The sequence below is a fragment of the Bemisia tabaci genome, chromosome 4, assembly GCF_918797505.1.
Source record: "Bemisia tabaci chromosome 4, PGI_BMITA_v3".
Taxonomy (NCBI): Eukaryota; Metazoa; Arthropoda; class Insecta; order Hemiptera; family Aleyrodidae; genus Bemisia; species Bemisia tabaci.
The window spans coordinates 52,287,333-52,300,191 of NC_092796.1; the positions used below are offsets into that span (position 1 = coordinate 52,287,333).

Below are 12,859 nucleotides of genomic sequence, written 5' to 3' on the forward strand. Positions count from 1 at the left end.
GATTAAAAGCTTAATGAAAACAAGATCATACTTGGGCAAGTTCCAATTTGTCGACAGCAGAAGAATGAGATGATATTAAATCATCATATCGTTTCCTCAATGACTCGTACTCATCCTTCACAACTTCATACTTGCTGAGGGTTGAAATAAAATGCTGATTAATGGAATCTGAGTTTCCATTTTCAGCCACGATGACATCCTGAGGGATAAAAACAAAAATTAATTAAGAGAAAATTTGATCAGGGTTTTATGAAAAATGTGATCAATACTATTTATTAAATTCAAGTTTAATTTGTTGACTGGAACACTGGCCTGTAGGGACTAGCACTTTGCTTGCCACTGAGTTTAAAAATATTCTGAAGTTTCAACAGTCCTAACTTTCTTTTTTTTTAAAAACAGAAAACTACTTTTAGCATAAATGCACTTCTTGCAAACCTCATCATTTGAGATTTGTTAAGAATACAAAGCATGTACAAAACACTGTATTTTTTCTCATATGTCGGCTCAAGGTCTTCAATCTCAAACAAAAAAAGTAACTATAGACTAAGAATTTAATGCCAGAGTTTACAGACCTGCTGATTACAGATGCTTGTCTGCAGCTCAGTTACTTCTCTGTCCAATCTTTGCTTGTCCCTTATCAACTCAGAGTACATGGTTCGAAGACTGGATGATTCTTTAGCGGCTGCCTCAAGCTGCGACATGGCTGCATGGTGCTGATTTCGATAATAGTCCAGTTCTTTCATTGTGTGTTCACATCGACGAACAGCTTCACTGTGTTGCCTGTTTTCCAAAAAAATTTTGTTACTGAGAATATTAATTTGATGGAACTTTTTTCAGGATTCTGGTAACTTCTGTTTTAGAAAAATTTCCTAAGCTCATCAAAATTTGCTCCCATTTAAATCCAAACATCCAGATTCTGGCGTGTAAACATCATCATTCACCTTGCATAAATGTACACTAGATGAAATAATCATGAGATTCTAACAGCATTTTACCATTCCCTGCAGGAGTATTCAAAGATATGGGAGAGGGGGGGGGGGTCTACTTTGTCAAAACAATATTTTCTGGCTTTTCCAAATCCCATAGTTTCCCCAATGATTGAATCTAAGGACTGAAATTTTCTGGTTTTTCCTGATTCTTGTCCTCAATTTAGAGAATACTTGAAAGTAACAGAGAAATTGAGGTGTGACCAAAGGAAATTTTTTCAAAGAAATGCAGTAAAACTCATCTTACCTCCGCAGCACTTGAAGCTCATGCATGGCTTTGTCTCCCGGCTGCTTAAAACTGTCATAATCGCGGGATGAGTTTTCTCGATTTCGATCGTTGCCTGAGAAACTCCTTGGAAGGGCCTCTGCAAGTTAAGAATCATACAATTTAGTGATTGAGGAGGAGACTGAATGCTTAAAGAAACTTATTTGAGTTCAGATGAGTGACACATAAAAACATTTCACTTTAATCTTCAAATCAAACCACCATCAAATGAAAGAAGTTACAGCTTCTGGGCTCAGCAGGGATAGAGAAATATCTATCCTTTTGTACTTTCACAAGCCTGCCTAGCAGCTTTGAATTTCTTGGTATTCTCAAAAATTATTACGTCTTTAAGTTTTGCTTGTCAAATGCTTGTTCGAACTTTGAATAGGTATCAAAGCGCCAAGGTGCATGACTTGAGTTTGGTACATGTTCCTCCTTCTTATTACTGAATTATATGAGTTCAAAATTTGTTTTTTTTTTCCAAAAAATTTATCTTCAAATTCAAGTAGGGGTCTAAATTGAAAAAAGAGGAGCTGAGAGCAAAATACACAGGAAAAAAAAGGAAAGAAATAATGTTAAGTAAAAACACAATGCATCCCCTCAGAATTTTTGATTGCCTCAGATTCAGCATAATAATTGTAAACAAAAAAGATTTATATACCTAGATAAAAAATGTAGATAAAGATCAAATAATGTTGATTAATAAAAAAGTACTTCGGTGAAGACAGAAAAAGTCTAATGAACAATTAAGGCTAAATTGAAAGCAATTTCATCTGAGACTAGGCAAACTCTCCTGCCTGGGATTGTTTCATTTCTCAGCTCCTGTCTTCACAATCTACGTAATTGTGTCTTCTGCTTTGACTGCTTGCAGCCTGATTACAAGGAAGTCACCTAAAAGAATAAATGCATAATTTGAAATTTGATAATGAAAAGTTCGCTTTTTCCCAAGACCTCAATTTAAATTATCTTTGTATTCATTACTATAAGTTACCATTACTTTTACTTACCTCCACTACTAGACCCGTCCATTGAGGAATCTGGCGATGCCATTTTGACAGGTAGGCACTATCTGGCGTCTTGAAAGAGAGACAGTTCTACTTCTCAATCATTTCTGTTAAAATAAAGCAAGGCTTCCAGGATTACACTGGTAGTTGACCATGAAAGAAAGTCATCCCTACAATGTAACATGAGTTCTTCATTTTTGTCAGGAAATCATTGCGAGAGTATAGATAAAGAAGATCGTCTGAAAAAAAAAAAAATGTGAGGTGAGTCGCTCATTCTACCCAGATTGGCCCTTTTGGCAGTATCCTTATTTTAAATCTTGAGTCAGACTTGTGGGCTGACATATAATTCTTGAATTGGTTACAGAGGAATGGTACATGTAGGAGGTATTAGAACTGGGAGAGAAAAGATAAGACAAAAGTCACATTAACCTGAAAACATCAGATGGCCCATTGGTTAGCATGTAAATTTCTGTTGAATGGTGCAATTTTTGGATGTGGCTTTTTTTTCCCCCCAGTTCTAAATTGAACCGAAGAAAATTTTTTTTAATTACAAAACCTAATTTTTGTTGACCTTTCCTCTTCAAAGGATGTTGCTTCAACGCTAAATCTCTGTCATAAAATTAAAATTTCTTCCGGGTAATTGTTGAAGATAAAAAAATTACCTGATACCTAAGAGGATTTATAGGTAAGCGTATCCAATAGAACGGCAGCCAGGCGAACATAAAGTTGGCAATGCTATGAAGATATCTTTGCTGGAATATTCTTACTTATCTCTATACAATTGTCCCCTTACAAGTTGTTAATCAGGACATTAACTAAAAATATTTCACTTAAAAGATTGTTTTTGCTTCTCCAATTTTTTTGTAGCACTTATTCCATCAGGAATATTCACAGCCTCTGAAGAATTTGAAATGAAAAAAAGTAGCCGATAGCAGCAAGCCCAAAAGAAAATGCAACCGATTCTTTCTTGCATGATAGTGATAGATCAAAACAACTTTCGAATCAACCAGTTACAGATGTTTGAAATACACTTTAAGATTCAGTCATACATGGACCCAAATATTGGATCAGTTTGTTGTATCACATAATTCCACGATGCAGAACATCATTCGCACCCTGGTGGGAGCCAGTCTTAAATGGGACAGTAAAGCGATTGGCCTGCTGGTTCCGCAGAAGGAGGACACTAGAAAACCCTGATAACATAATGGATGCAAGAACTTGAGAGGCCTGCGAGTTAAATAAGTTGGCTAAGTGCAACAGGGCTCAAAGGAGCCTCACACTTCAGAGAGTGAATGATTAATAATCTGCAGGGGTGTATTCAGGGTGAAATGAGAGTTCATCTGAAAAATGACAATGATGGCTACCGTTCAGTGAATTGAGGTTATCATCCAAAAAATTTGGAAAGGGTGAGTAAAAATTGAAACTCACCATAAGAAGGGTCAGTTCAATTATTCTTGAATGAAGATGAAAGACTAAGAGCTTGAAATATAGGCACACATACAATAAAACAGAAAATGAATTGCTAATTGAAATGATAATACGTAAACACAAACATTGGAGGCTTAGCACATTTCGGTAGATAGCGGGGCGGAGGGGGTAAGGAAAGGTACCAAAAGCTATGACGCTAAATAGTGCCAATAATGCCTTAATGTGCAGCGAATTTTCGCCGGTCTGCCGTCGGAAATGAGAGAAAAAACAGAAAATCTGGGATATAAACGTTAATGAAATAAACTTTTTAGACTTTTCAGCACCGGTACGCTTATCTTTTGCCATTCCCACTCCTTCAAAAAAATGTTTAAGGAAGTATGATTTGGCAATGTTGTAATGAAAGCTCAACAATGTGGCATGGAAAGAAATGAAAAATTTTACTAGAATGTTTCTCCTCTTGTTTTCGCTCAGTTGGTAACCTGCTTCAAGCTATCACGCTCCAATGAAATTTCAACACGAAATTTTTTGTGTTTACGTTCATGACTTGAAAAGGCATGTGTGTCGGCGGCTCAGTATAGTGCAATAATTTATCTTGATCTGTAATAAAATCTGTGTGCTTCATCATGATCAGACTTTAATCAGATAGCTTGCCAATTTTCATCTCCACTCTCTAAAGTTCAACCTCAAACGAAAGCAAAGTTCAAACAGACATCATCATCGTTCGCTCCTCTCGTCTCTGCATCGTCGTCTAGGTTTAGTTCTGCATCATGTATCTACTCATTTGTAAGTCAACTGTTCAGCCTTTTACCTTATATTACACATATTTCAAGTATGGCTAAATTTCAAACTTTCCGTTGAGTCCTTTTCATGCTTTCTGATAGTTTGTGTCTTCAATCATCAGCAGGCATCGAAGTACCTACCTAGCAGTCTTATTTGACTGATCACAAGATGCTCTTTGAGTACGTCTCCAGAAAAGGGTGTGTTTCATTTTAGGTGCAATGAGAGCCTTGCTCCACTTTTCAAATTGCTGCACCTTTGCATAAATTTCACATTTATTGATCACCATAATAACAGTCTACAGCACCGCAGCCGAATTCCCTCAAGTTGAATAAATAGCCGCACAGTACTCATTGTAAGGTCTTAAATAAGATTTTTCCTCATGGACTGTAACACTCCATTGAAAGAGAATTTTAGTCAGAGCGGAGCTCAATGCAAAAAGATTTTAGTTTCTTCTAGTCGGACCCCGGCTATACGTCACGCTGAGGTGGCAGTTCTCTCACTCAAGTGAAGCAAGTCACTGAAATTTTTCTTTGGATTATACATTGTTAATGAACCTATCCATCTCTATCCGAGCTACTTTGTTGATTGTTCCACCAATGCTGATAGCAACACATCATGAATGATAAGGAAGGCAATAGTAATAAGAGCAAACCTTATGCAGTGAGCATTTAGAAAATGTGACTGTGCTTAATTTACTCCAATTTGGTTGGCACTAAAAGGTAACTTATGCTGAAGACCGGTTGTACTCAAATGTTTAGGTGATAAATGTACAGATTGAAAAAAGCCCAGAAAAGTCAACTTCTTTTATTAATAATGACTTATTGGTATCGTAAAACAACTCTTTCTTTACTCTAACATCTTGTTTTGCACATTCTTTTATACTCTCTTGTGGTCTGCCTTCCAGGTTTTGCGTTCCTTTTCAAGGCAGGTCATGCCTTGTACCCTTCAAATTCTGATGTCATTGATTTAACTGAACGAAACTTTGATGAACTTGTCACAAAAAGTGATAGCTTGTGGATTGTTGAATTCTATGCACCATGGTGTGGACACTGTCAGCAGTTTGTCCCTGAATATGCCAAAGCAGCCAAAGCATTAAAGGTAGCATTTCATTGTCCATAACTTTCATGCCAATTTCTAGCTCACATCATGAAAAAGAATTTAAGCACTAGCTTATTCTGTTTTCAGCATTTTTTTCCCACTTAAAAAAAATTCTGTGAAAAAGTCCTAGAAATGTTTTCAATTTTATCTTCAGAAATTTTTTAAAGTTTAACATCCATAAATTTTGTCAATTTTACCGCTTGGGAATTTTTTCAATTTTCCATCTAGAAATTTTTTCCATTCTCTTGTCCAAAAATTTAATAAATTTCTGGAAAGTTAGAAGAAATTATCCATAATGTTTAAACCATGCTGAGACTTTTCAGATTTTCTTTTGAATTGTGTCTTCTGATAGTGATGCCACAGTTTATATAATCTGGATGTCTTCCTTGTGAGGTATAAAGTTTAAAAAAAATTCTATTTTTTTTTTCAGGGTATTGTTAAAGTAGGAGGAGTGGACGCAGATCAACACAAAGGCTTAGCTGCTAGATTTTCTGTTCAAGGATTTCCGACAGTAAAAATTTTTGACAAAAAATCCAGCCCAACAGACTATCAAGGTGCCAGACAAGCCAGAGCTATTGTCGATCAAGCTTTAGAGACGTTGAAGAGCAAAGCATACACTCAGTTGACTGGGAAGCCCTCGTCGGGAGGAAGTGGTGGAAAGACCAAGGTACAGACTCGAGGGTGCAATACATTAATTCTTTTTCAACACAAATTATAGCCTACAACATATACATTAATTCTTTTTCAACACAAATTATAGCCTACAACATTATATGCAATGCAAGAGTAAATCTCCAAGAGACTGAGCCAAGATACTCTTGAAAAAAGGTTAAATTGGAGAATTTTTGTGCCCTATTTTTGTTTGTCTAAATATTTACTTCATCATGCTCTAATGCAATTCTTGTAAATATAGAAAGGTTTTGTAGAGCAAAAAAAGAGTAAAATGTGTGAAGCTAGCATGAACATGTTCAGATTGCGACATGAATCGATTTTACCTGCTGTCGATGTTCTCCAATCTTTCTGTGCATTGAACATTGCTAAACTATTCCATCATGAATTAAAGACATTTTCCTGGTATTAAATTGAATTAAGTCAAAATTAAAATTCTATCATAAGATGAGAAAAAAAGAAGGCGCTCACTGAAATTTCCAGAGTTATAACCTTTTCAACTAAAATTGTTGAGCACTGATTCCCTATATTTTTTGGTCTCTTTATCTTCTTTGCTTGAAATCAAAATTATCTATCTTTACCTGTCCACAGGGAAATCCTGCTGATGTGATAGAACTGACCGATGCCAATTTTGATAAGTTGGTACTCAACTCGGAAGATATCTGGCTCGTTGAATTTTATGCCCCATGGTGTGGACATTGCAAAAACCTTGCTCCTCACTGGGCTGATGCTGCTACACAGCTAAAGGGAAAGGTAAGAAACTACATTTTGCAATCCTTTTCATTTGATTTTTTTGGAACTCTCTGCACTTGAGTTACAGGGATCGATGTAGCGAAAATTCTTTAACGTAAATTGAAATTTAACTTGCTCTTGTGAATTTTTAAATGTAGCTTTCTACTCAGATAATACCTTCCAAACTGACATATTTTTTGTCTGTTCTTTTTTTTTTCTTAGAAATTCACCAAATAAATTTAACCTTTTGTCTGTTCTGTTTGTCAGTTCTCTTATTTTAATTAATTTTTATTCTCTCATTTTATTCCAATTCCCATAAGAATATTAACTTCAATTTAAAATGGAATGAAAGCTAAGCATTTCTTCACCATTAGCAAAAGAAATTGATCAAAATGCATAATTTCTCGTCCACTGCATCAATGCATTCACTTTAACCAGCTCATCCTGCTAGCAATGTTGGATGAACATAATTAACCCATCGTATTCTTCTTGTTTTTTCCAGGTTAAATTAGGAGCTTTAGACGCAACTGTTCACCAGCGCAAAGCAAGTGAATATAATGTCAGAGGTTATCCATCGATCAAATATTTCGCTGGAGGTAAAAAAGACTCTTCCTCTGCTGAAGATTACAGCGGAGGCCGCACCGCCTCTGACATCGTAGCCTTTGCCCTTGAAAAACATGCAGAAAATGTTCCTGCGCCAGAACTTGTACAGGTGCCTACTTTAAATTTATTGAAAAGCACTATTTTGAAACATTTACTTTTTTTTCTTTTTCATTTCAATGTGCCTGTTTAGCACCCTTTGTCAACTGGGACAAATCCATGAGCATAACTATGGGTATTTGACTAAATATTTTTTTTACAAACTTGTTGCCCAGAATTCGGCAATTTTTTGAATTCGGTATTATCTCTCCACCTTTCATTTGATACTAAAACATCACTTTTTTACAAAAAACGAAAATCCCTTCAAATAGTGATGTAATAAAGACGACTAAAAAAAAATGATCCCTCAGCTGTTTTCACCAACTATGCTGTAGATCAAATAGTAATGAAAAAGGAAAGCAAAAATTATTTTCTCTCTGCTTTATTTTAAAATAAACCTTTTGTGGTTTTTTTTTATTTTTTTTATTTTTTTGTCTGAAAACTTCAATACGATAGAAAAGGCTGTTAAGTCTCTCTGCTATTTTTTTCTCTTCTGCCTCCTTAACGATGAAATTTTTTAAGGAACTCTTTCTCACGTAACTTGACTGTGATTTTTTGAAGCTCTGGCTTTCCGTTGAAGTTCCCAACATTGTTATATATTTGAGGTTTCATTTTTCATGGAATTGTCTCTAATGCAGTTTTCCCCTTACTTAACACTCCTCTCTACATGTAACTTTTTTCAAAGTCCTGCTTGTTCGTAATTCTGAAAAAAGGTCAGAACATTTGTGGCTCCTCTGATGGATCCGTGAGTAGTGAAAACTTAAAAACATTAATTAATTTCCTGTAACTATAGTATCTTGTTGAAGATAAGACTTTTTTATTACCAGGACAAAGTATCTCCAAGAAAAATTGTACCAAATAACAACGATCATTTATCTGTTTTTTTTTCTTTTCCTCAGGTCACAAGTACATCCGTAGTCAAGAGCGCTTGTGAAGAGCATCCTCTGTGCATTGTTGCTGTTTTGCCACACATATTGGACTGTCAGTCGGAGTGCCGCAATAATTACATCAAAATGCTAACAAGTTTAGGTGAAAAGTTCAAGAAGAAGCTCTGGGGGTAAGTTCTGATCCAGAATGCAATTTTTAAAAATTAAAGTCATTATGACAGTCCCATCTTTTATCATAAATCTTTCATGATAAGATCAAACGAAAGCCAAAATGTAGCATTGAAGAGACTCTTGACATCAAAAGGAGAGAGGGAGTTGTCACTACAAAATCATCCAAATTAGAATTTTTTTATAAGTTTGAAAGCTCAAAGAAGAATTTCTGTGTTTCTGGATCGTCAATATTTTGGAACTTTCCCATCTCTTGATCTTTAGGCATTAAACACACGGATGCAGAAAGTTTCTAGCCCTCGTATTTTTTAAATTTCTCTTCTCAATTCAACAAACCTTTTCCTCCAAAGTTTCTACAAGATAGCTTTTTTTCCTCCTTGGATAAGAATTGGTTTGATGTTAGCTGCGATGTTGAGTAAAACACGTAATTTTCACTTCAATTTTTCAGAAGTATGTTATTTTCACGCCAACGTGGGCACTGCATAGGCTTCTCCATTTTCATACATAACCGATTTTTACCTGTTGGTTACACGGTCGAGAAGTTTCTGCCCCTGATTAAGTGGTGCATGATTTAACGCTTGAATATGCGAATTAAGTTTTTCACTGTGCGGTCTTGCTTTTTATGTAGTTCCAGCTTTAATTTGGAAATTTTGAAAGATATTCTTAGGAAACTAACTATCGAAAGGCGCATACTGAATGATGAATTTTCTTGATATTTCAGTGTTTCTTTACTTCCAGGAAGAATTCATTTTACAGTTCAATAATCTTTCCTTTAAATGCAGTAGATAAATTAAATGGGAGGCAACATCTCCTTTTAAAATACTTATCAATTTTCTTCATTTTTTGGACTATAGGTGGGTTTGGTCGGAGGCTGGTGCTCAGCCAGACTTAGAGGCAGCATTAGATATTGGAGGATTTGGCTATCCTGCGTTAGCTGTTTTAAATGCCAAAAAAATGAAGTATTCAATTCTTAGAGGCTCTTTCTCTGAATCGGGCATCTCAGAATTTCTCAGGTACATAATTCAATTTTTCTTTCTTATATATCTTGAAAAACCCCTAATCCTTGATAACTGAAAGAAATGCTCAGTCTTTACTGTCGTGATTGCCAAATGCCTGATTTTGCCAAGGATTTTTTCTCAGTTTTGGCCCAGTCTAACAAAGCTGCATTATGTTCTCACTTCGTTACCATACAATCATCTTTTTAAAAACTGGATCCTAGTGCCAAAAATCTTGATATTAAGATATTGGTGCCTGGGTGGGACTTATTTATTCGGAACATTTTTTTACATAGCATGGTATGTAACATTCTCGCAACACTTTGATCTGCTACAATCGAAACGTACTCTGAGGAGGCTGTAGAGATTGTTAAAGAGTTTCTCACCTTTTTTTCCTGGATTGACCTTGCATAGAGTGCTCTGTGATAGTGGAAACGAAACATGAGTATCAATTTTTCTAAAATATGTGCCCAGTGTTACCTCAAGCAAAAACCATACGTATGTACATCCTATATTCCCATCAGAAAAATAAGATCAGATTTAGTAAAAACAGCCTGTGACCATGAAACGAAAATAACCATAATAAAGTACCCTAAACAAAGCCAAAAATTTGATGTGAAGGGCCAAAGCATTTTGAATCTTTTAAATGTTATGCTAAGAAAGACTGCTGCATATTTTTGTAGCGTTTTCATTTATGCTTAATCTTTAACCCTATTTGATCTTGGGCCTTTTCAAAATTTTCACTTTTACTTTTTCAAGCCCAAGGATAGGGATTCTCTGTTTCTCCAATATCAGCTCTTGACCATTTCTGGTTTGATAATATTTGTTACGGAAAATAAATATTAATGGCTTAAGTTGAAATACGCATATCTCAGATTGCGAAATCTAAAGTCTCCACTCGTGTTTTATTTCTCTAACGGAAAACTTACCAACAGTTTCTATTTAAATATTCTGTGAACTTTTTCCTTCATTCTGAAAAAATCACACCAAATTGTGAAGAAAGGTTCTGGGTAATTTTCCTTGCAGATAATAAAACGTGAATTGGGAATTTTTAAACATTGCAATGGAGTTAAGCATTTTTGCACTTAGCCATTGATATATTTTTTTCCATTTATCGGAACAAAGACACTACAAAAAGAAATAAACATACAAACAAATATTTAAATAAATAGAGAGAAAGAGAGATAAAATTGCCCGAAATGACAGAAGAAACCCTTCTTTTCTCAAAACTGTTATTTTATGCCTAACAAATGTTTTGTTCTTTTTCACCCAGGGATTTGTCCTTCGGACGTGGAACAACCGCTCCTGTGAAAGGTGCGAAGCTCCCAGACATTAACTCAATAGACCCTTGGGATGGAAAAGATGGAGAACTACCCCCAGAAGAAGATATAGATCTTTCTGATGTCGAACTTGATGATATAAAACAAGATCTGTGAGCTGTTAATATCTCAGAGTAAATGTATCAAATGCCACTAATATTTGTCAAGTGCTTCACTCCCTGTTTTTGACCGTGTAAAAAGTTTGTGCATTTGTAACCTACTTCTTAGTTCAAACGTGTAAAAAATCAAGTCATTAGGTTTTTTTGTCTAGTAGAGCTCCCGTTTTAAGTCTAATTTGGACATCACCAACTGAACACGATCTATCTACATCAAGAGTTTTGAAATATGACCGATCTCTACACTGTGGTGCTCAAGCCTACATGTTCTTTTTTTTTTCAGAATTCCCACCCAGATAGATCGGGTTTACTTAGTCTTGTCCATTCGTGATCTTAATATTATGTACCTCTCTTCACTTTTGTACTTGCTTTTGTCTATTTTCATACCGGAACTAATTCATATTTTAAGTTATTTGTAGAAAATTTATCCTGATAATGTGATGTTTTAATCCTTAGTTTAGTAAAAGCTTCCTTCATTCCTACAAAGACCATTTTCAAAGGAATTTAAAAGCAGTGCAGACTGTATGTAAGTGATCGTACTTTTTCGCGTATCTTAGGCTTGCCATCAACATTATTTTTTCTTTTCGGATCATTTTTATTTCCAGTAACTTACTTGAGAACGAAGTTGAGGTGTATTGTCAATTAAATTTGAGTATCTGTGTTTGCCTTAATGGGATCTATTCTCATCAGTTCATTTTACGTTGATCAGATCGAATTTTCAAAAATTTTACAGCAGAGGAATTTTTGTTAAGTTTTACCTCTCTAAAGAAATATTTTTCGCCCAACATCCAATTACTATATCATTAGGCTCTATTTCTTTTCTTTTTTGAAATACTCTTCCCACCTAATGATTGTTTTAATTTGTTTCCAAAAGGGTAAGGCAATGTCTTCCGCAAAAATTGTCCGTAGCAACGAAAAACTATCTCTCCGAGCTTAAAAGCATTTGTCTTGTATAATGTATCAGTAGTTTGGAAAATAGTTTTCTTAGGATATTTGTGTATGGTTCTATTTTCTTTTTTTCTGTACTCTGTAATCACTCGGTAATCTTCTCTCACTGCATCATAAAATCTTAATTAGATCCAGATGTGTTTTAGCATTTGTAGAATGAATTTTACAATCCAATGATTCATTTAGAGTCTATCTGTGATTTTTTCTTTCTTTGATTGTATCATTCTCATTTGTATTACTGTCAAGTAACTATGTCTACATTCAACTTTTCAATCAGAAGGTCTCATCAAATGTTTCATTTAAGAAAATAGTACCGAAAAATGTCCTCACTTATTTTTCTATGGAAGTGCATCACAACTTTTTGAAATTTTGTATATGGACATTCTTACTTTCGATTGTGTACAAAACAAATTTACTGATTAAATTTTATTTGATTTTCAAAACTTCCCTCTCTTTGTCAGCTTTTCTTTACAACGTAAATTCATTTACCTTTCATTTATCTCTGTGGCAATGATTTAGGGATGAAGGCCATTTCTGCCCCTTCAGCTTAAAAAATTAGGTAAATGGCTGCCTCTCTCGGAGGTCAAGGAGTATCAAATGTATTTTTCTTTTTCTGAAACTGTGGTGACCGATCAAAATGGACCATCAACTTCCTGTGAGGATGCAAGTGTACCCATGTTCTAGCAACAATGTTCAATTGGACGTATTTCTATCAAACAGAACTATGCGCATTAAGACATGAGCCCTGATACCCATAAGAAAACA

At 35.1% G+C, this 12,859-nt stretch overlaps 2 protein-coding genes across 2 annotated transcripts in view; one reads left to right on the forward strand and one right to left on the reverse strand.

Moving 5' to 3' along the window:
- Window positions 1–3,958, reverse strand: part of LOC109042438 (MAGUK family member discs large 5) — a 30,266-nt gene extending 26,308 nt beyond the window's left edge. Inside the window, 5 exon segments of the mRNA XM_072299643.1 lie at window positions 32–199; window positions 573–780; window positions 1,234–1,351; window positions 2,259–2,494; window positions 3,684–3,958. Coding sequence (XP_072155744.1) covers window positions 32–199; window positions 573–780; window positions 1,234–1,351; window positions 2,259–2,301 — 537 coding nt within the window. The 5' untranslated portion in view covers window positions 2,302–2,494; window positions 3,684–3,958.
- Window positions 3,959–4,200: 242 nt separating this feature from the next.
- Window positions 4,201–12,541, forward strand: CaBP1 (Protein disulfide-isomerase A6 homolog CaBP1). The gene is made up of 8 exons (XM_019059175.2): window positions 4,201–4,466; window positions 5,368–5,561; window positions 5,992–6,228; window positions 6,822–6,983; window positions 7,465–7,674; window positions 8,561–8,718; window positions 9,571–9,729; window positions 10,985–12,541. The coding sequence occupies exons 1-8, from the start codon at window positions 4,451–4,453 to the stop codon at window positions 11,145–11,147; spliced, it is 1,299 nt and encodes a 432-aa protein (XP_018914720.1). The 5' UTR covers window positions 4,201–4,450; the 3' UTR covers window positions 11,148–12,541.
- The last annotated feature ends 318 nt before the right edge of the window (window positions 12,542–12,859 follow it).